General features: G+C 47.7%; 1 protein-coding gene across 1 annotated transcript in view; it reads left to right on the top strand.

The window, feature by feature from the left end:
• Nucleotides 1-3,062: 3,062 nt before the first annotated feature.
• SNTB1 (syntrophin beta 1) overlaps nt 3,063-23,381 on the top strand; it is a 112,677-nt gene continuing 92,358 nt past the window's right edge. Inside the window, exon 1 of the mRNA XM_035556246.1 lies at nt 3,063-3,588. Within this exon, the coding sequence (XP_035412139.1) occupies nt 3,063-3,588 (526 nt within the window). The remainder of the gene's footprint in view (nt 3,589-23,381) is intronic.

Below are 23,381 nucleotides of genomic sequence, written 5' to 3'. Positions count from 1 at the left end.
TTTCCAACCACCCCACTTCTTCCAGTTCACTGAGCTGCTTCTCCCACGTAGCCCATTGGCTTTAACTGAGCCCACAGTTGCCTGCAGAGCAAAGCCCCATTCAACTGCAGCTATTAGCATTATCTCGCCCAGCAAATTGTTTATACAGCAGGAGTGAAAGGGGCCCTAATCTAGTTCAGGCTTTTACTTGCTGCTAAAATACAAACGGTAAAAGAAGATTGTTTGACTTGTTTGAAAATGTCTGCTTTTCACAGCAGTCCCTTTCAAAGGGGCAAGTTATCTACAGAGATTTTGCTAAGCCACGTCCAACTGGAAGCCTTTCTAGGGAGGAAGGAGGACAGCCCGAAGTGCCAAGTGCTCCGCTCCCCACGCCGTGCATCCTACAAATAGTCACAACCACACCGCACACTGTGCCTGCAGGGTGGGTAGTCACAGGTCATGTCAGAAATGTCACTCTCAGAAGACAAAATTAAGAGTTTGCACTCGGTCACATGCTGAAAACCACTAGGGATCAGCAGCTGACCTTGCACTAACAGGTTTCTCTCTTGCAAACGTTAGCATTAAACAGCTGCACACCTGACTAAATACTCGCTTTTATCCTCTGTTCCTCTTCCTGCTGCATAAACCTGTATTTCAGGAGCTACTTTTGCAGGAGTGATTTACAGACCTGAGACGGCTGAGGACACTACTGTTGGCTGGGGTGCCAGCAGAGAAGTCTCAAGGCATCTTTTCTCCTCCTCCCCCTCCACTCCCCACCCAAATTTACAGCCAAAAAGTGCTCTTGGGGTACACAAAGTCTTGGGCACGCAAAGACAATTGGAAGCCTGCACTTCTCAGCACAGGGAAGAAATACATCAGGTATCAGCCTTGCTGTCCCCAGGCTCGGAGACAACCTGGGAGACTGTTTGCCTTGGGCCTGTACCGTAGCATCCCTTACACCATCTCCTTTTCACTTTTATTTCCAAGATTCAAATGGCACGTCTGTTTTCTTACAGCTCCAAGATGGGCAGGGGGGGAAGGAGGAGGCAGTGAACGCTGCCATAAAGCCTCTTTCATACCAGGGACCCATATATTGGATGCTGGCCCTGGGATAATAAATAATTTATATTATTTACCTCTGCTGGAATGGGAAAGGAAAACAGCTGGAACAAGCACAGCTCTCAGCCACAGGCGGTGCAGTTGTGGATGCACAGGAACCCCACAGGACAACCAGGCACCCTCACAAACCAGGGGAAAGCACGTGGTGTGCTGAAATAGAATGGTGAGGCACTAAACATTTTCTTTCCTTCCTCTATTATCTTTTATAACAGGACAGAAAACATCTGAGTCTCCTTTTTTTTTTTTTTCGTAGATTTTCTTAAATTACTTAAAAAATACTAAGGGACACATTTCCATTAGCAGCAGCACTGATTCTTTAGTAATTCATGAAGAAAATACATGAAAAAATTGGCAAGAGCTGATCCCTCGGGAAACAGAAATGCCTGATTTGATAACTCAGCCTGGTCACTTGGACAAAATAAGAAACAGGGTATTGTAACCTAAATTAGGCAGCAAGAAATGCTGGAGAAAAGGGAGTGCTACAGCTGAGTCCTTTCTAGGGCTGAGGTGCCCTGTTCAGGTTCAGCGGGACATGCTTCTTTTCACTCTAGATCCACGGCCCTGAAAACTTAATTATAGTTTTTCACCTCGCATTAATTAACAGGAGAAATGAAGACACCTCTCTTCTGTCTGCTCTCTCCCCACCCACCCGTTATCCTCGAATAACCCATCCCGGTGGGTTAGCGCTCTCCTTGGGCGCAGGTTTGCATTCCTCTGGGGAGGAGGCGCCTGGGCAGCCTGGGTGAGGCTGCAGACGGAGGAGGGTTGAGTGAGGCCTCCTTCTGCTGTCTTTTGGAGGGAAGGGAAAGCATTTTTTGTAGCCTTAGCCCCCCGAAGTGTTGCTCCTGCATGTGCTGAGTGTTCCTGAATTGCTGCAGTTTTCAGTCCAGCTGATGGAGGAGTTGGAGCCAGGCTGTATGGAGGGGAAACCGAGGTGGTCTTGGTAGCTGTAGTGTCCCACCGTGCCACGGCAGCACCCCCAAACTGGTTGGTGGCACCTCCAAACTGCCGGTGTGATGGTCTGGTCCTCTCTCATACCTGGGTTGGGGATCCAAGCCCCTCATTGGGCACACAATTGCATCCTAGGAGGAAAGCGAGCATGGGAAAGGCAAAAAAAAAAAAAAAGAAAAAAAAAAGAGGGGGGACACATGGACTGCAAGGGTCTTAAAACTTGGTAATCAAGGGGCAAAGAAAAGAGTTTCAACACATGCAAAAGGTTCTATGAAAATCATTTACTGTCTTCATCTTACAAAGCAGTGAAATAACTTCGATTCTACAACTAAAACTGACTGCCTCTGAGCCACCTACTTGCTTTAATCCATTTATTTACGCAAAGTGCCTGAGAAAAACTTGCGTTTTAGCCACAGTCCCTCTGCCAGCAGCCCCTTATCCCCATCCCTCCCATCGCCCTCCTTCCCCTCACCGCCACGGAGCGCAGAAGGCACGCTGCGTGGGGCCGCCACCACTGCTCCCAGCGTGTCCCCACGGCCCCAAACGCCACCCTACACCGAGCCACGAGCCTGGAGGCAGATCCCACAGCCTCCACCGGGGCTCCTTTTCCCTCAGCAGCAGCAGCACCGAGCCGACCCGCGGGTGGGACCCCGCCACCCCCCCGCCTTCAGACGGCTGCAGCGAGCAACCGGGCTCGGAGCACGGAACCTTCCACGCGTGTCCACCACCCCTCCACGGGAAGAGGGGACCCCCCGCGACCCCCACAGCCCCCCCTTTAGCCTCTCCCCCTCTCCCCAGCTGCGGGCGGTGCCGCCAGGTGCGCCCGCCCCGTCGCGGCCCCGGGGGGGCGGCCGCGGCTCCTCGCCCCACCCCGGGCTCTCACCGCCCCCTGCTGAAGTCCGGTGGCTCCCGTGCCGTGCCGAGCCGTGCCGTGCCGGGGGGTGAGCGGGAGGGAAGGAGGTGGTGGTGGGGGGGGGTTTGCCTTCACTCGGCGCTTCCAGCATGCTCCTAAGATGGCGGTAGCGGCGGCGGGCGGCGGCGGGGGCGGCCGGGCGCAGCGCAGCGGCTGGCTGGAAGTTTTGGTGCGGGAGCGCTGGCACAAAGTGCTGGCCAACTTGGGCGGCGAGGCGCTGGTGCTGAGCGGCGAGGAGCGGCCCGACGGAGCGGCCCCCAACGGCTTGGGAGGCGATGGGGCGGCGTGCCGAGGGGCCGAAGGGGGCGGCGGGGGGCCGGCGGCGGTGCGCACCGCTTTCACCGACCCCCCCGAGCAGGTGCCCGAGGCCGTGTCCAACAAGAAGAGGTGCGTGAAGGTGCTGAAGCAGGAGCTGGGCGGGCTGGGCATCAGCATCAAGGGGGGCAAGGAGAACAAGATGCCCATCCTCATCAGCAAGATCTTCAAGGGGCTGGCGGCCGACCAGACCCAGGCTCTCTACGTGGGCGACGCGATCCTGGCCGTCAACGGCACCGACCTGCGGGACGCCACCCACGACGAGGCGGTGCAGGCGCTCAAGAGGGCCGGCAAGGAGGTGCTGCTGGAAGGTAGGGGACAGGGGGGGCTTGCACGGGGTCCCCCGGCACGCCAAGGGTCGGCTCGGCTCGGCTCGGCCGCCCTAGAGGTGGCGGAGGGACTTGGGGGACAGCTCCGCGCTCCCCGCACGTCCAGTCTGCCTCCAGCCTGCTTCCATCTCCCCCCGAGCCTCGCAGGGCCCCCCCCCCCGACGGCAGGTTTTTGGCCTGCTTCCTCTCCTCATCCGAGGATCAGGCAGAGGAGCCCCGGACCCCATCAGATTCCGAGCCCACTGCGGGGGCCCCATCACGTCGTGGCATCTCTGAGCCTGTCCGCATCCTGCTTCCCACCCCAAATGCACACTTGGCCTGTTTTCACTTCTTTTCAGCCCAAGAAGGGTGAGGGGGAGGTTGAAGGGGGGAGGGAGACCCCCGGCCCCAAAGGCAAGGGGTTGGGGGGCTTCTCCTGAGCCCGCTCTGCTCCTCGCCCCCTGCCACCGCCCTGCTGCCGGCTGCAGGGCTGGGGACAGCAGGCTCGGATGGGGCCGGCAGCGCCCCGCTGACACGTGAACCGGCCCCGCAAAGCGCAGGCTTTCGTTTCGTTTCTCAAGGGGGACCGAGGTGGTTTTGTTCTTACAAACAGCTTCAAAGCCGCTTTGGGAACCGAGTCCGGAGTGAGGAGTGCACGGTGGGGTATGAGAGGGAGGAGTGCAGGGATGGTGACCCCAAAAAGGGACAGGTGTTGGCGAGGGGCTGAGCAGAAGCAGGACAGAGCTCCCCAGGACACCCAGCTCATGAGGGGAGAGGTGTTCACAGATGTTCTTATCCTTGTCTTCTCACCGGGATTCATGTAGTTGCTGGACCTGAGAAAATGAGCAGCTTCAGCAGTGTCCTTGGCACATGTTTGATAAAGTGATCACATATTTGCCCACAAGTTCATTTAACTGCAGGTCAGCGGCATTTGCAGCGTGCTGCTGCACCGTCCCTTGTGCCATCGCCTTCCTCCAGACCCTGGGTGCTCCTGCCTCGGCATCCCCATGCCCTTTAGGTACCACACATTGTTTCACATGTTTTTTTTTATTTGGAGGAGTGGAGGGAAGCACTGCTCCCGGTTAGGGCATGCACCTGAGCATCAGCTGCAAACAACCACCTCTGGCAGAAAGTTACAGGAAAGGCTTGAGAATTGGTTCTGTGCAGTGAAGGAGGGCAGGCGAGAAAATTTCATCTGCAGCAGCATCTACTGAGAAACTATTCGGTGTCGTCCACATTGCAGTGAAAACCTGGGGAAGAATCCCTGCCCGGTGAGGATATAACAAGCTGAGGGCCGCTGCATCCCCCCTCTGTGTGCCCCGTGCTTGTATGACCAAACTCTGTCATTTCCCTGCTTGCTAAATTGCGCACAGAGATAGCCGTGAAGCCTTAATGTGAATTCCTCGATGGGGTCTGAATGGAGCTGTTACGTCTAAATTCTGCCACTGGTTTGTTTACACAGCACAAGGGCTCCCTGGGGTGCAGGCCAGACAGCAGCTGACCTGTGGTGTGATCTAACGAGGAATGCAATGCATATCATGCTTGCAGGGTGCTCCCTCCGTGTAGTGCCTGCAGTGACAGCACCTGAACGGCCCTGCTGCTGCACGAGCCTGTTAAAAAACCTCAGGTTTGTTCCCAGAAGGGGCGAAGATGAAGCTGTTTCAGCAGGGACTCACCACACCCTCCTTCTCTCCACTCCTTTGGCCACTGCAGCTGTTTACTTGCATTTCTTTGCTCCGTGGAGGTGTAGGCTGATGTGTTTCAGTGGTTGTTTCTGCAATGGAATTTGTAATTTGTAAATCGAGAGCCTACTTCACTAGTCATCCCTGTGTGTCGTTAAAATATTCAGGCACTGAAATCAGTATTTCGTCCTGGCTTTCTCTTGCTGTTTTAGCGGAGGATCCAAACTCAGGACTATCCCCAGCGTTGCCCCAGGAGGTGCAGGAACCTCTCTGCACGAGTGCCTTGTGTAAGCAGGCAGTTGGAAACAACTCTCTGAGATTCAGTTTCTCACTTCGGAGCTCTTTCTTCCGTAGCACAGTCTAAGATGGTCTTTTTATTACTAAAGGAAGGAATATCCAAAAGTTATTTTTTCTCTCTCTTTAAAAGTATCAGAGGGAGAGCCTTGGTTTTCCTTGCCTTCCAGACAATAGGAATTTGCTGTTTCCTGACTTCTTGGAGAGTTCTGCATTACAAAAAGCTCTGTGTGCTGGGGCCGGGGAACGCACATGCACAGTTCCTCCCTGAGATACTCCTCCAGTTAGCAGGGCATTGCCAGTGCTCATTTTCAGTGCCAAAATGTAACACGTGCATTTTTAGGGAGTTTCTAAGACTTCCCTGTGCCTTGAAGAGCCAAAAGGCCGAATTTGGTTCAAAGCAATTGAAGAGGCACGGCAAGGTGCTAAGCACGAGAGGCAGATTTAAGGGTACGACGGGGAGACAGAGGGCTCCCGGCATTGCTCAAGACCTTGTGCGCTCCTGGGAAGGGCCCTAGGGTTGTGCGTTTGCTGGAGGTTGTCAGCAGCGAAGATGCGGTCAGCGTGGCTCAGCACACCCCACGTCAGAGCACTGGAGCCCTGTTATACGGCGTCCTTCCTAAAACTGCTTGCTCAGTGAAACGAGGCATTCACCAGCTCAGCACTAAACTGCCATCTCTCCTGCATTCCTGTGCGGGGAGAAAGGGAGCAGAAAATCCCTTGCCAGTGCCCCTGCGTGGGAGGCAGGGCTGGCACTGGTTGGGGATGGGCACAGGACGGTCTGCAAACAGGGCAGTGTGTGATTTTAACGCTTGCCCCTTTTGCCTCCTTGATTGCCGTCTCTGAGGTGGTGGAAAGGGAAGTTATTTGCTGAAGGGTTAGGGGTGGCATGGGTGCAGTAGCTGTGCTGGTACAGGGTGGCCCAGCTGCAGAGCTCCGTGGGAGAGGTCCTGCTCTAGCAGTTACCGGCCATCCCGGGTTGTTCTGTCCTCTCACTTTCCACCCCCGAAGGACATGGGTCTGTCACAGCCCTCGTGTACACTCCAGCTACTGAGCTAAAGTCATATAAATCAGTTCCTTCTTACAGGTCTGACTGGCCAAGGTGCCTTGCAAGCAGGTGACATTTGGTAAGTGGAAGGGAAATGGGGCAGCAGGCAGCACCGCCAGAGGAGGAGTTGGGAGGCAGAAGGTTCAGGAGGTGGCGATGACGATGCAGTTACACTCTAAGAAATACTGCTCTCTCCTCATCTGTAGGGGTGGACCTCTTCTGCCTCCAGGGTTTAATTGTCTGCTGGCTACCCATCACAGCCTGGGCACGGCTGCAGGGGAGCAAAGTGGCTGGTGAGCAGGGGCAGGGCAAGCGCCAGTGTCCAGCTTGTAGCCCCAGCTGTGATTTTGGGTGTTCAGTACAGACAGGATTTAACTTCTCACCAGCATTCAAAAGAGCAAAGAATTTTTGTACGTGAGAGACAAGACAGCCTCCTTGTATGCTGGATATTGTTTGCAGGGATGGAAGGCAGCTGAAATTATCACAACAGCTCCTGTTTGTACGTATAATTTCTCTGCTATTCTGTTAAATTGGGTCTTCTTAAATAAGCATTTTGGAGAATCAAGCAGCCCCTCGTGTTCCATGTGAAGCACATTACATTCAAGTGACTCTCAGGACAGAAAAGATGTTTGCTTTTCTGAAAGCATCCTGGATGAGAGCAGTCCCTTGGCATGCTTGGTAACTGAGGAAGTTGTATTTTACTCATATTCTTCATGCGTTCTGTGAAGAAATTAAAAATCAAAGTAGCCTGTGCTCAAGTCAGACAGGACCTCCCCGCACACGATGTTGTATTTAGATGCAGAGGGGAAAAAAAGTGTGTTTTTTGCTATCTGGATTCGGGATTTTTTTTAGCTGGTGTCACTTTCTGACTTGCTAAAAGTGTGCAGACAAGCTTCTGATGATGGTGGTGTCAGGTATGCAGCAGGAGAAGAGCATCTTCTTGGCATTGCTAGAGTTCTTCATGGGTTTGAGCAATTCTCAATTAAACTAACACAATTGCAAGGCAGTGGCTACAGCTCCCGCGAGATGAGGCTCTTGCAGTTTCCCTGGGTTTGCAGAAATTGCCCACAGAGCTGCAGCCACTGGCATAATGAATTTTAGCATATGGACAAATATAGTTATCTTCTGCGGGCCTCTTGGACGTAATCCACAGCTTTAAAGCAGTCTAAGAAAACGCATGGTGCGCTCTGTACTGCAGTAACACGTGTTATTCTCCAAGCAATATTTCCGTAAGAGTTGTAACAATTCTGTACTTCCTACCCCTGTGAATTTTTTTGTTGATGAAACAAAGCGATTCTGCCCGCCTGTCAGTACTTTTTTTCAGTAAAGTACTGACAACGAGAGATTTGGGGGGGTTAAAATACATTATTTAACCAAGGAAATGTGTCTCTTGCAAGTATAGAGGGAAAATGAGACACGGGACACTTGGTAAGTGCCTACCTCATGCAACTGCTTTCTACAATCAGGGCTGTAAATCTCAGTGATTGCAAATTGTATGCATAGCTACTGCTTACAGTTCCAGTAAATGTATGGAGAAAACACTCTGTTTGTTTGTTTGTTTGTTTTTATTGTTCCAGCAGATACGCAGGTAGGGAAATGTTTTGTACTTCGGGGCTGTGTCATATTTCATAGACCATGTAGCTGCCCTTGGCACGCATCTGCTTCAAAGTGAAATTGAAAGGTAAAGGAGAAGGTAATCTTGTTCCCAACCATACCAGAGCTGAGCAGTCCCTGTGAATCTCAGTTTGGATTGTCTCAGCTGCCTGCAGCTGATGGGGAAGCTTGAGTGGGAACACTCGATGTGTCTTTCATTGATTAGATTAGATTACAGGCTAATTTAGCAGTCCAGACAGTCTGTATCACCTTTCACTGATAAGAATCAGTACATCCTCTTTGCAGTAAATCTGGTTCAAGTCCTCTTTCTCGGTTACTGTAAAGAAAATAAGGCAGTAGGGGATTTATTTGGACCGAGTGCAGGGTTCTCCCCTCACCCCCCAGCTTGGAAATCAGTCTTCCTTAACGGCTTAGTGTTGTCTCCTTAAGGGTGCTTAGAAGATTAAATATATCGAGGGGATTGGGATTCGATTGCACATACAGAGTCTACGTACCTGTTAAGCATCACTAGAAAAGAAGCCATTTTCTAAAATCCTAGCGTTAATTCCTTTGTGGAAAATTGAACTGAAAACTTGGTATAACTCTGTGAAGAATCTTTAAACCATCAGACAGAATGAAATTAAAAAAGTGAAAGCTTTCACTGTAGTTAATGAAATAGTATTTGTACTTTAATTTTGCCAGGGCAGAATTTTTCACTCAAGGGCAGTCTCACCCTCCCAGGAATGTGGATGATGATATGGGATCATGAACGGTGCTGTCCCCAACCCTGTCCTGCTGGGTTTGGATGGGAAGCACTCCCTGCATGTCCATCGCAAGGGAGCTGGCAGGGCATCCCCGTAATTCAAACCAGAGTTTGGCTTTGGGACAGCCCAATCGAGGCAACTTTGCTGTGAAATTTTACGTAGCATGCTTTGCAGCACGATGACAGGTGCTGATCCCAACAGGCTGATAGTTTCAGATACAGGTTTGGTAGGGTTGGAAGGGTTTTTTTGTTTGTTTGTTTGTTTGTAACTTTCTTAATTTCACTGTCTTCGTAACACATGGTGTGGAGCTTCTCCCGGTAGTAACTTATCTGTAAATTTGACTTGAAGTATAGCATTCATTTGTGTGCATCAGAGTTCCTAAGTGTTGGAGAATTTACTGTATCGATTTGTAATCTGTTCCCGTGGTCACTTAACTTCCAGGGTTTAAGAACATGTTATTTCCATCCCATTTTTCTAATTTAGATTTCTGATCATAGGATTATTTTGTACTTTATTCTGCAAGATTATGTTGCCATGGCTACTTGTTAGAATTGGTACAGCTACTTCAGTAGAAGGGAAATTGGAGGAAGCAGCAGTTCAAGAGAGCAGTAGCATACGTAAATGAACAAAATACGATGGGAACAACTGTGTCCCGGTAACGCACAGGAGACTCTGGCTTTTCAAGTCTGAAATAATTCTTCAGGCACCTCAGAAAAATAGTTGGTTAAGAAGGGATGGTAGCTGCGATTCATGGGAACACGGGAAGTCTTTTAACTCCGTTGTCATATTACAGGCTGCAAAAGGGTTTAGTGAGTAGCCTACAGAACAGTTTTGCTGGCCTTGATATGGTCGGTGGAGGTGAGCAAGATTCATCTCCCTAACTGCCTCTCGACCCCCTGCGTTGGTCTCACCACAGCAGTTGTAGCTGGTGTGAAGTGAGCTTTGCTCGTTTTGCTCAGTTATGTCACCTCTGCAAACTTTAAACTATGGCGAGCAGAAAGAAATCCTGCTGTCAGTGTAAGCTGTCAGGGCTAAGGGTCTTTGCCAGCACATCTGTACTTAATGGCAACCAGGGAGAGAAAGACAGCGTTGTGGCAGATTGGGAAACAGCTTGAAATATTAGGAAAAGATAGTCTGTTTTGTTACAGACACAAAACTTGTTGTACTGATGGGAAGGAACATCAGGGAGTGGCAGTGTTCGGTACATGCCTCGAGAAACATCGCTGCAAGGAGTGGGTTAGACATGTTTGGGACGATGCATGCTTAATTTGAGCTAGAGAAGTTTGTGAGAAACTACAGGGGCTCTAGAAATCAGTGCAACATGTAACATGTGCTACATGTTGGAAGGAGGGTTATGAGCCTGCTTCATGCTCTTAAGTAGGCTGCTGTCAGTTGCTATTTTGCAGGACCGAGAAAACTGCTCTGTGAGGCTTGGTCTGCATGCTTTAAAAGTTAGTTAATACATTCCTTGCCCTCTGTGCCTTGCATTATTAGAAGAAAGAGGGTTCACTGAAATTATGGCATCCAGCATCCTGCAAATTCTGGGAGTACAGCACCACTGGGTAACAAACTAGGATGCAAAAGTTTGTTAGCTAGCTCTGCTTGCAGAGGGAAAAAACAAAGTTGGTCTGTGCACTATCCACTCAGCTATCAAAATGTACTTTTCCCCAGAACGTAAGTTAACAAACTTGCTTACAAAAAGTTTAACCAACTGTGAATTGTCCTTCCGATTGCTTCACTGCTAGATACTGCCTTGCTCTTGGGTTAGGTTTGTTCCATCATGCAAATTAAATTAAGGGACATAATTTCTGAATAACTGTTTGGCAGACGTGGATTTCTGACTGCTGCTACTGTACACTTCTGTTATGGTCTGGCTTTAATTTTGTCTGTCTAGAATATGAACTACTGAACTGGTTATGGCTCTCACTGCGCGTATGCTAAGGGCACGACACAGTAGGTCACTGCCAAAGTAGCACATCTGTATTGTAGCAATTGGGGAAAATGGAGTTCTTAATTGTAAGGAAATGAGCCAGAACGGTAGACGTGGAGAAACTGTCTCTGATTAGAAGTGATTAACATATGGCACGCTCCTTCTAAAAATGTTATGCAGCTTTTTGCTGAACTGCTGGAAGTCATGCTTGTTGGCGCAGCTCTAAAAGTCATCGTATAAATTCAGCTATGTTTATTTCCTCACTGTTCTCAGGGATGTTTCAGTTGAAATCTTCAGATGTGTTGGAGCACTGAGTCTGCTCCAGGCATCATGAAGGTGAGTGAAGTCTGTGGATAGCTTCTGTTCACTTTAACAGCGTGAATTAGTGTAAATTCACACTATGGTGTAAATATCTGAGAACCAGGATCCTTTTCCCCAGTATCTGAAAGTTACGGATATATCCTAACATAAAAAACAAAAAACAAAAAACAAAAAACAGTATCAGGATATAAATACCCTTCTGGCAAAGGAGGCGCAACTTAGCTGATTTGCTCCAACAGATAATATGACCTCATGTGACTATTTGTCAGCCTCATGTGCCCTTTCAGGGAAATATGGCCATGAGTTATGCTTTACGTTCCATTTGCCATAGGCATATTCTGATGGTGTAATAAAGATTTTGACTTTTGACATAATCGAGTAGTTTTCAGGGAGTAATGAAAGATATACCATGGAAATAACGTATCTCCACTCTTGTCAGATGATAGTTATTTCAATAATAGCCATTTCCAGGATGACTTACTGTATTAACACTTGTGTTTTGACTGTCATTGGCTCTGATTCTGCAAGGGAACCATGAGACAGCTGCATGAAGGTGAAGGTGCTGGAGAGGTTTAGTGTTGTGCAGCGTGGGGCTTATGAGATCGCGTGTAAGCTAATAGTTTAAACTCAGACAGTGAGAGTTTATCTGTTTATCCTGGAGTTCAGGCTTTAGTCACTGCAAAACTGCCTGGCAGGAGTGCTGAGCCCGCGGTGGGGCTGGCAGGAAGGCAGTGGATGACGTGACTGCCCTCCCAGCGGGCAGCTTCCCGTTGGTCTTACTCTTGCCGGGCAGGAGCCAGCAGGAGCCTTCTCTCACAGACTTGAAGCCAAAGGAGGGATTTAATTATTGGACGTTCAGGAGTATTTTCCAGGAATGAGATGAGCAGGATTTGCCTTCGGTGCTTGCTGCTTATTTATTTATTTATTTATTTTCATGAATGCCTTTACAGTTTATTGGGGATGCTCTGGACGTTAAAATAAATAAATAAATAAATAAAGGTTTCTAAATCGCCACTGTTTGCTAAAGAACACATTATCCTTGGTGATTCTCTGCCCCTTTTGACCTATTTGCCCTGTCTCATGCAGTGACAGACTCTGCTGGTACATGATTTCGATCAGGGAAGGGTGGCTGGGGTGGAAAGGTATCTCCAGAGAACCAGCAAGATTCTTGTAGGATTATGTGTAATCTAAGTATGTACCTATGCACACACACTGTAAGATGTATTTATATACACACCTCTGTAATAAACAGCCCCATCAATAGGCATGCCTCGTTTTGGCCTCGACCTTCCAATGTCAAGAGGAAGTGGTGGATACTGCACCTGGCGCGGGGCAGCCCTGGATATATCTACAGATGAGAGGCTGGAGTGCAGCCCTGTGGAAGGGGATCTGGGGGGTTTGGGTCACAGCAAGTTGAATATGAGCCAGCAGTGTGCCTTGGCAGCCAGGAGGGCCAACCGTACCCTGGGGTGCATCAGGCACAGCATTGCTAGTCAGTCAAGGGAAGGGATTGTCCTGCTCTGCTCTGTGCTGGTGCAGCCTTACCTTGAGTAATCTGTGCAGTTTGGGGCTCCACAGTATAAAAAGGACATAAAACTATTAGAGAGTGTCCAAAGGAAGGCTACAAAGACAGTGAATGGTCTAGAGGGCAAGATGTGTGAGGAGGCACTGAAGTTTCTTGGTTTGTTCAGCCCAGAGCAGAGCAGGCCGAGGGGAGGCCTTGTGGCGGCCTGCGGCTCCCTCACGAGGGGAGCGGAGGGGCAGGCGCTGAGCTCTGCTCTCTGGGGACAGCGACAGGACCCGAGGGAACGGCATGGAGCTGGGACAGGGGAGGGTCAGGCTGGGTGTTAGGGAAAGGTTCTGCACCCAGAGGTGGTCAGGCACTGGGACAGGCTCCCCAGGGCAGTGGTCACGGCACCGAGCCTGCCAGAGTTCAAGAAGTGTTTGGACAGTGATCTCAGATACAGGGCCTGTTTTTCGGGTGTTCCTGTGTGGGGCCAGGAGTTGGAGTCAATGATCCTTGTGGGTCCCTTCCAACTTGGGATATTCTATGATTTTGTGATTGTATGTGGTTGAGGACCACATGGATTGAGGCCAGTGTGGTTGCGCCCACCTTTGGCATGTCTGGAAGGGCTGATCCAGTGCCCCTGCTACCCACGGGGCCTCTGCAAGGTCGGCTTTGTGGGCTGTACTGATTCAGCACTGCATTAGCAGGCCCTTTGTATCGCACCACTGGAAAACCTCTTCCAGAGCAGGGGATATGGCTGGTTGTGAGCTCTGTTGGATGAAGTCAGGAAGCTATACTTAGTGCAAGGGAAAGGGAGTGAGCTTCAGGCTGGAAAGAATCAAGTGATGACAGCAAGTTCTTTGTGAAGAGCTCCAGGTGTTATTACTAAGCTTTGCCTAAATTAAACCCATCTAGAAATTAGATACCGCTCAGGTAAATAGCCTGTCAAAGTACTCACGTAGCTCAAAGTCTACAAACAGCTGAGGAAGTCCTGAGCATGCTGGCAGGGAGAGACATGAGCAGCACATAAACCTGCAGACAAACCTCAAGGTGCGAGATGCTGCAGCTGATCTGTTCAAAGCCTCTGCTGCTCTCATGGCTTTTGGAGGCCTCTTCTTTGTAGTGGTAGCTGTCAGGTTGCAGGCTGGTACCAAGATGCTTACAGACAGAGGGCTCTTGTCTAGCTCCAGGGAGGAAATCTGTATTCCTGCCTTAAAAAAGGTTATAAAAAAAAGCTCAGAGCAACTTCAGTCTTTTTTATGTTTGTGGAACACTGGAGGAGTGTCCAGCCAAAACAGCAATAAAAGAAAACAGCGTTTTAATTCAGGAAGAATGCAAGTGAAAACAGCTAGTTTTCAGAAGTTCCCAATCCATTGAATGAGCAGCTGTCTGCATAAATAAACCAGACCTACATGATATATGAGGGCAGGTCGTAAAGAAAACATTGCAGTAACAAACTAGAGGAATTTCCACTTAATGCATTAAAATCAGCCCTGAAAGGCTCCATTAAGGAAAGCCATAAATTGAAGTTCTGAGAGATAGCTTATAAAATATCCCTGAAACTGAAAATGATCCTCTGTCAGTTTTATGCTTGCCTTTCACTGTGTTGTATGTATTTTAATAAACATGTGGGATAGACTAGCAAAAGAGGAGCACTTTGTCTGTGAAGCCTTGAGGAAATAAATACTGAGCTCGGGCATACTGTAAATTTCACCCAATAAAAATAAACTTAAATTGATTCTGGGGTTTGCGTGTGTAAGGACTGCTACTCTGTGTTGATTTTATTTTATATCTATTGAAGTTTTCTGCCGGGCATACCTTGAAATGTTGGTATTAAATACCTGACTTTTCATTCAAGTGCTGCCAGAGCTTTCCGTCTATGTGCATAAATAGTATTAAGACCTTAGAAGGGTTTCAAGGCTCACACTCTTAAAATAGTATTGAGGAACAAATACCTTTTGGTTTTTGAGAGAGGAAAGGGAGGGTTGTCCTGGAAAGAAAACACACTAGTTTCTGCAGGAATCTTTATGATGTTTTAACTTGAAACGACATTTTATATTTCAAAAGAAAGCAGTTTGCTTTCAAAAGGTTGATTTGAACTTGCAATTAAAAACTTTTCCAACTAAAAGTTTCTGTGTGGAGTAGCAGGCAGTCACCAATGTACATTCTCCACTTGCAGAATCTCTGCAATCATTTCACGTTGATCAACAGGAAATTTCGTAGCTAAAAAGTTTTGACCAACTCAAAGCATTATTTTTTTCTCATCTCGTTAAAATATGTTGTTCATTTATATAAGTGCATGTATTTATTCTGTTCTTTGGAGACTTCAGACATGCTGTTCTCCTAAATCACTTTGTTCTCTTGCTTTTCGATCAATACACACATGGTATGAAGTGGATAAGGACATGTATTTGTATGAGCCAAGACAGATACACTTCTAGTGGAGAAGTCACAAGTGATGGACTACATGAATTCCTATAATCCACTTATGTTTGATCTTTTCAATTACTCATGGTTACGGGGGTATGCTGCTTTATTTCTGTGAAGCTTACAGTAAAAACCTTGAATACAGAGGGAAATGAAGAAGAAACTTCTCAAGTCTCTAAAACTTGCCTAAAATAGCTCTTCTAGGTGTAACTTTTATAATACCTCCTCAATGTAGCTGTAAATTAAATTAGACGTTGCCTGCAGGTGCACCACTTCACTCTGTTGAAGACTGACATAGAGCTGTGTGTGTATAAATGAATCAAGAAGCATTCATAAAACCCAAAAGGGTGAAGAATGATTTACGTGGGGGAATCTGAGATGCATTATTTTGTTTCTTCATTTTCTCTTTGTTTCTGTTTGTTTGTGTGATGCTGGTTAAAGAAGATATTTAAATGTTGCTGCTTAATTCCAGAGCTCAGCTAGCCTTGATGCAGGCACAGCTACGAGTTGTCCGTCACCTGTATTGCACCGGCACAAGTTATAAGTGGATACACACATATAGTGTACGCTCTGAAATTGCTTGCATGTTGCACATGCATTTGCTTGTATGCAAGACACAATTTGTTTGTTGTCAGTGCTATGCAGATTAAGTTAATTGTTCTATGAAAATAAAAACAGGGTCTTGATTATAGCCGTACTGAAGGAATCTCAGGGTTGATATATTTGCCTGAAGCTGGAGCACTTCATGGAAGGCTGCACCTGCAATTTTATTTTTATTTGGGACTGTGTTCCCCACCCAGCCCCATGTCTGGGTCCGGCTCTCTGCGGCTGAACAGGCGATGGCCAGGCTGCCAGGGACACCCTGCCGTCTGCCGGAGTGTGCCGGGACAGGGGAGGGAAAGGTGAGAGAGTAAAAGCTGCCTTCTGTTCAAGTTGGCCTGAATTTTCCCATTGATTTCAGTGGGAGTAAGTTATCAGCCTTGTATATATATATATATATATTTAATTTTAGCAGGCAATATTAATATAAGTCACTGATGGGAAAAAAGTCCTGATGCAGTTTTATCCTGTCTCTCATACCTATTGCATTAATTCATCTTAAAAACAACATGGGTAAGTCTTTGGTCCCTACTGGGTGTTGATTCACTTTGTTGTCTTCCTACATAGCTAAAAAGAGCTGCTAGCAAGTGGTTCAGATGAGAGAGACCCGGTGCGAATGTGCTGCCTTCCTGGGCTTAGCAAACCTCGCTCCACGCTGCCCCTCAGCAACCTGTTCACCTCCTCCTTCCTATCCTTCCTGATCCCTAATACCTGATGAATAAAAAGCTTTGTAAAGTTGACCCAGCAGCAGTTCAGTCTCTGAGCACAGTCATTTTATGCAATAATAATTGATTAAACAATTGCAATTTCTTAATTTAGTGCTGCTCACTAAGGTTGAGTAATTCAGCACAGCCAAATCTGGGCCAGAGCTTTGGATCCTTGTCACAAATTAGAAAAGCATTGAAATGCTACTTCTTCAAACCTCCACAATTTGCAAAAACTAAGGTTTCTTTTAAAAAAATACAGGGTGACAGGAGATAGTGTATCAACAGCTTTCCAAAGGATGTTTCCTCCCTCCCTCCCTCCCTTCCTTCCCTCCTTCCTTCCTTCCTTCCTTCCTCCCTTCCTCCCTTCCTCCCTTCCTTCCTTCTAGCATGGCTTCTGTAAGTTCTGTAACAGCAGATACGCTTTGAAAATATTTAATGGGGAGCAGGAAGCAACCCTTGGTTTTGGAGACAACAAATGTAGTTTCCTGTGAAAGTAGGTTTGTAGGGAGTTACATTTTTCTCCAAGAAGCTGCATCTAGCAGAAACGTGGCTTTGTCCCGTTGAACAGAATGACTGTAAATGCCTACCTTCCTTCTCTGTAGCACCGTCACTGTGTAGATGCTTCTCCAGAAGAAATTCCAGCTTGCTGCTGAGCCCTCTTAGTGCCATTGCAGCGTATATAATGCAGGACAGTGGCAGTCCTTGGAGATATTCTAGGTTTGCAGAGCACACCAAGCCCAGAGCTTCTGTGCATCTTCTCCCTGACCTCACAACATTTTTCTGCACATCATTCACCTCCTTTCTGGCTTCCGACCGCATCATTTAGGATGCAAGGCAACGTTTGTAAAAGTCTGATGCTTATCAGCCCGGTCATGCAGGAAAATCCGCAGTTGTAGCTGGATAAGTAATTGCATAAATAAAATGTTCGCTTGCTGCCTTGATTCCCCCTGAACACTGGCAGACTCCTGCTGGGGCTGGAGGCTGGGTCAGAGAATCACAGAATCACAGAATTGTCTAGGTTGGAAGAGACCTCCAAGATCACCGAGTCCAACCTCTGACCTAACACTAACAAGTCCTCCACTAAACCATATCACCAAGCTCTACATCTAAACGTCGTTTAAAGACCTCCAGGGATGGTGACTGAACCACTTCCCTGGGTCCAGGCAGGCTCCATCAGCTGCTGCTGGCCTTCTGGCTGGCAGGCGGGCCTGGTGGTTTGCTTTGTCTCTGAGGATGTGCAAAGTTGCAAATGCAGTTTAAGAGTGATTGAAAGGTGACAGAAGTGGGATCGTGGCGGACACTCCATGAACTGCAACCATGCTGTATTTTTGTTTCTGTGCTCTTGGGGGAGTGTGGCTTAGCTCAGGAGCTGTGTGGTTTCCAGGCCTGGAAGGGAACCCAATTACCTTGGATTTTTTTTTTTTTTTTTTTTTACTTTTTTAAATGTAGGCATTGTTAGAAAATACAGTGATTTGAAAGTAACTCCTAATTTTAAACCTGTAATCACAGCTTTGGAGGAGCGTAGCAAAGAAAGCTTTTACTGTATTACATGAAGAACGCCCAGTTAAATATAAGAACAGATTCAGAAAAGTCCAGCGAGACACAGCTCTGCGATGATAACACCGTGCTTTTTGAACACTTATTTCCTTTATAAATGGCAGCGAAAAGGTCATGTGGGTCTGATTCAAAAGGCTCTTGAACTGCAGTGCCCCCAGGCATCAGCTCTGTGGGGTTCAGCTCGGACTAGAGGCGCGGAGATGCCGGCTCTGAATAGCCCTGCTGTAGGCTCGTGTGAGTCACGGCAGCAAAGGAGACTGCTGCCTCTTCACCCTTTAAATTAAGGTTGGATATGAAGTATATATGCAAATATTCTTCTTCCCAGACTGGTGTGGGGTGGCTGGGGGTGAGGACAGCCAGAACGCCGTGACCCCTTCCTATGGCATGTGCACCACAGCTGAAGTTTGCTCTCCTCTCTACGCCCTGATCCTGTAACCACTTGGATTCAGGGGACCTCTGCAAAGACCAAATGTCTGAACTGATTTCACTGAAGCTAGGTTTGGGTAAGACTAGGCAAGAAGAGGACCCGTGATTTTGTTTTTCCTCTTCTGTAGGCATATGAGTGCTGATACAGCTATGTAAATATGTTAAATAGCTCCCTGCTGTTGAGCCTGTCCAAGCTAAAGGTGAGAAGGTGTGTTAACATTTTTATTATTTCCCCCCTCCCAACCTAAGCCGCACCAAAGCAAGCAAGCAAATGGTAGCGATTGCCAAAGGGAGAAGTGCCATTCGTAGCTTTTTCCACTGGAAAAAACGTAAGCCTGGTTAAGGTCTTTTTAAAGAGTAGCAATGTCAAATATACAAATTAAACTGCAATTTACACATTTGGAGATTTTCACGAGCACTTCATATAAGTGCTCTCGAAGCACAACGTTTAAAAATGATTGCGTTTGAGGAGTCTCTCCCCAGAGAGAGGTCTTTGGGGACAGCTCCCGTGGTGTTTTCCCCCTTTTCCCCCTTAGGCTCCAGCCTGTGCACAGCCAGCGGTCGGAGCCAGGCGGGGAGGCCCACATCCAAGTCTGCAACAGACTGGGCTTTGTGTCCTGAGCACAAACACCCCTCTTCTTTCCAAGGGAACGGGCAAAAGGGGATCTGACCCAGAGCCACCGGCTGTTTGTGGCTTGTCCGTCAGTGAGCGCGAGACAAGTGCCTGCTCTGTGTCGCTGCTAAAACCAGCCACCGGCCAGGCAGCTAAACAGTTGGGCTTTATTAGCCCGGGTTTAACATCGGCCGCGGGGTGTTTCAGCTGTGTCACAGGACTGCACAAGGAGCCTCCCTTTGCTGTTTTTCCTCTCCCATTCACAGCTCACAATTTTTACCAAGCGTGGTGCAGTTTGCAGCGCCTCCCATCCTCAGCGACAGAGAAATGAGATGTTTGGGGGCTTTGTCGGTGTTGTTGGCATGGCTTGTCCTTCTTTTGTCTGAATTCCTTACGAGAAGAGGAGAAGACATCCAGAAGCGGTCGCTGTTCAGAGCACTGCTGAACAGCTCTGCCCCACCAGAGCCATCCCTGGCACTGCCTGTCCTCACTGCTCAGCTGGCACCTCGTGAGCTGCTGAGGTTAAGCTGTCTGTAGCTAAGCACAGAGTGTTTCCATCACCAGGGCGAGTGCTTTTCACACCCTACCCACTGTGTAGGTAGCCTTGTATGATTTCTGTGTTTGCTAGTTGTGCTGCAGGCCCTTCCACCCCTGTTAATGACATGGAGAGGGGCTGGGGGCATAGGCAGACCCGCAGCTGGAGCCTACAGGAGATGTGTACATCCCCTCCCAATGTTCTCTCTTCTTTTATTTGCAGCAAGGGTGATGGTAATCGGCTGTGAGAGGTGAGCCCAGCAGTTGGCTGCCAGGATAGGCAGATCAGTTAATGTCCAGTAACACTGATTACAGACTGAGCATTTAAGAAACTTTGTGCAAAGTCCATTCTTCTTGTTCTCTTTGCTCACTTGTTAGAGACCAATCCTTTGCTCTGTGCTTGTGGGCTGGGCTTCAGCAAATAAAGCCAGGTGAGACATGTCTTTTCAGGCCTGGTTAGCTGTCACCTTAGCTTCTGGCTCATGGTTTTTGACTTTCATGCTGTAGAGGTGCCAACAGAGGGGAATCACGCTCATGACACCTTGGTGTGTGAAGCCTCAGCATGCTCTTCTTTTCAGGGTGGGGAAGGCTGAGCATTCGCAGTGTGACGCTGGGTTGTTGCTGTGATGCTGTCGTCACCCACCAATATCTGTTGTATCTCACGGGGCAGGAGGGAAATTCCCTGCTGATGCCATCCTCATACCAAAACTGCCAGAGAAATCTGCTTCCTTGGCAGTCTCAGACCTTGCTGGGCTCCCCAGGGTTCCCACTGCACATCCTGCAGCCAGACCTGGCTTTCTAGGTAGACTTAAATTTGCTATAAACACCTATCATATTGACAACTTTATTTTTTTACGGAACTGTGAAGGGGGTGTCATTGTTTTAGGACTCAGTGCAGAAAAGAGCCATTTACCTCTTAAATTTTTGATGTTTTTGAGTAATTAATTGTTAGACACACTATCAGGGATTGTGTTTTAATAAGGGTACAGAACTAGGGACCATGCAAAATGAAATTTTAATCTAGGCTCCCGTCAAGCTGTAAAAAGACATTTAACTTTGTTTCGAGGGATAATCTGTAGGATGCGGTCTTTGTTCTTAATGGAATATCATCAAAATGGTTTGGGCTTTTGGTTGAAAGAAGAAATCATTCCTATTTTCCCTCTTTTTTATTTTTTGTTTTTAAATAAAACAGTTGCTTGCATCTTTGAATGCTTCATTTTGCTGGCTTTATGCTGTGCTTTGTTACTGATTGTGTAGTGACCTCTGCCACCCCTAAAATCTTAATTTCTAATTCTCACCATTGGAAAGCAATAGACAGAGAAAGGTATGTGTGATTTTGCTTTTCTTTTCTCCTTTCTCAAGGGTGTTCAGGTCTTTAAGGAGGATTATGTTAGCATTCAGGCTAGGCTGAGCATCTCAACTCTCAGGTTGGGCAGCAGAGATGGAAATAGGATGAGCGGTCCTCAGGAGATGCCACTCTCCCTCTTCATCAGCTACACAGAGACTGGATCAGCTTCCAGCTATACCTTTTGGGTGATTAATGTCATGTGAGATAAATCCCCCCTTATGGTTTTGAAGCTTTTTCATTGTAACCTGAGGACAGTTCTTTATTTCTCAGTTCCTACTCAGTGACATGGTTCTCCAGACCTGGGATTTGGAGAGAAACACAGAATTTGTGCAGAGCAGGGTACAGTCCCCAGAGCAGAAAGTGCTACATATCTTTGCTGCAAGTAGTATAAAGAAGCATATGTGCTGTCTGAGAATACTAGTGTGTAATTGCATTATATGTTGGCCTTGGCCAGAAAGCTTGCGTAAGAAAAGCCCATCCCTGTGTTGCAGTGCACCTCTTTATGGCTGCCCTGATTTCACTGCACACAGTGCCATGCCAGGAGCAGATTTTTTTTAAAGCGACATGGACTAAAGGAACGCTCCAAAAAAGATGTCACCTCTGAAGCTTGCTTTTTTTTCAGAGTTGGTGTTTACAGAGCAGACTCAAAAGCTGGCAAAAGGGAGCAGTGGACTCCAGCATGAGGCAGAAGTGGTTGGAGGAGGAACCCGGTGAGATGGTTTTGTCGCTGAAGCCAACTCGTTGTGAAACCGCAGCCTGGGCTGAGCAGGACTTTCCTGCCTTCCTCCTGGCCTCGGCAGTACATTCCTGCCTCCACACCCCAGCTTTGACAACTGCTTTTCTCTGGCCAGGTCCCCTGGTTGGCTACCTGCATGGCAGCAAGGCCAGGGGAAGCTTGAGTCACTTTAGGTCCCTTTTTGGGGACAGCTTGTGATCAAGATTTGTGTAAAGCCGTTGTGAAACTTCACTCATCGTGCTGGGACTTGCCCTGTTATTGTCAATATGCAGTGGATGAAATCTGGCCCCAGCAATACCAACTTCAAACACTCAGTGATGGAGCTGGGCCAGGATCTCTCTTAGTACTGCAAGTTGTGTCACTGTTGATAGAAACCTTTTTTTTTTTTTTTTGGAAGGTGCTAGACTTTTACGTGACAATCTTGAATTTCCAATGTTAATTGTGTCACCTACAAGTTAAAGTGTGCTTCTTATCTGCTTTGTATTCTGCATATCCTGGCTTTTATATAACTGCGTGTTGCTGCATAAAGAATTGATGTAAATCTTTCATACAGGCTGTCTCCTGGATTGTGTGTGGGAGTGGGAAATTCTGCAAAACTCAAAAGTGCCTGTCCTGAACAAAGGTTGGGTTGCTTTGCTAGCAGGAGGCTAGCAAATCTTACAGTTGAAGTGAGGAGAAAAAATTGGAAACTCCAGAAAATTGGACACCCCCAACTACCTTGGATGGGCAAGAAAAGGGACAGCCCGGTCTTGTGGTGCCCAGGAGCAAAGCACAGGCTCAGCTGAGACTCCAGAGTTGTTTGTGCGTGTTGAAATGCTGGTTTGGATTAAGGGAGAAGGGAGTCTGAAGTGCAGCAGCTTTATTTGTGTACAACTTGCTTAGGAAATAAATACATTTTATTCATGAATGGGTATATGTACAAATAATCCCTTAGTTCATGGTCTCGCTAGCCGTGCGTGTAAGTGAAGCTTCTTAGAAGCTTCAAGTTCACTATGTTCTTGAGCATGCTAAATTTGGTCCATACTGTGCAGTGGTAAATGTGGGACCCCTGTGATTTTTGTAGGGCTGACATGGGTCTCAGATCTAGATAACTTGTTGTGTGACAAACCCGGCCGCTCCATATTTACTCTGCCTTGAGGCCATTTAATTACATTGACTTTCCTCCCTGTTTCACAGGGTGATAGATGTTTGACTAGCTTTCTGAGCTCTGCAACCTTTCCAAATGCTTCAATTTCTTTTTTTATCTAAGTTTTTTTAGTATACTAAACCCTTATGTATCTGGTCCCTGTCCTATTAGTACCCAATTTAAAATTTTTATCCGGTTGCTTATCAGTTCTGGTGCTTATTCCTTCTCCCTTCATCTCTCAGTGACCTCAGCCTACGTGGGCTGGTTCTTTGTACCTCTACCAGCATTTTGTTCTCTTCCAACATATGAATTAATCGTGCGGTGCTTCTCAGACTACCAGGTGTTTGAATGGGGTCTGTTCTGGAGAGTTAAACCAGCAATGATTTGAGACTGTTGCTCTGCGGCCTGCAGCCGGCCTTGCAGCCTGACCAGCCCCTGCCACGAACACCAGCACTTTTGCAGTCAAGCGGGCAGTTGGTTCGTTCAGCTGAAAGCAAGGAGTGTGTTTTCATGATATTTCATCAACAGGATGAAAAAGGTTCCCGATCTGAGCTTCTCTTCTGATCCCTTTGCTGGTTCCTGC

This window comes from Cygnus atratus, chromosome 2, assembly GCF_013377495.2.
Source record: "Cygnus atratus isolate AKBS03 ecotype Queensland, Australia chromosome 2, CAtr_DNAZoo_HiC_assembly, whole genome shotgun sequence".
Taxonomy (NCBI): domain Eukaryota; kingdom Metazoa; phylum Chordata; class Aves; order Anseriformes; family Anatidae; genus Cygnus; species Cygnus atratus.
The sequence above is the reverse complement of the archived record's forward strand: the minus strand, read 5'-3'. Positions and strand labels throughout refer to the sequence as shown.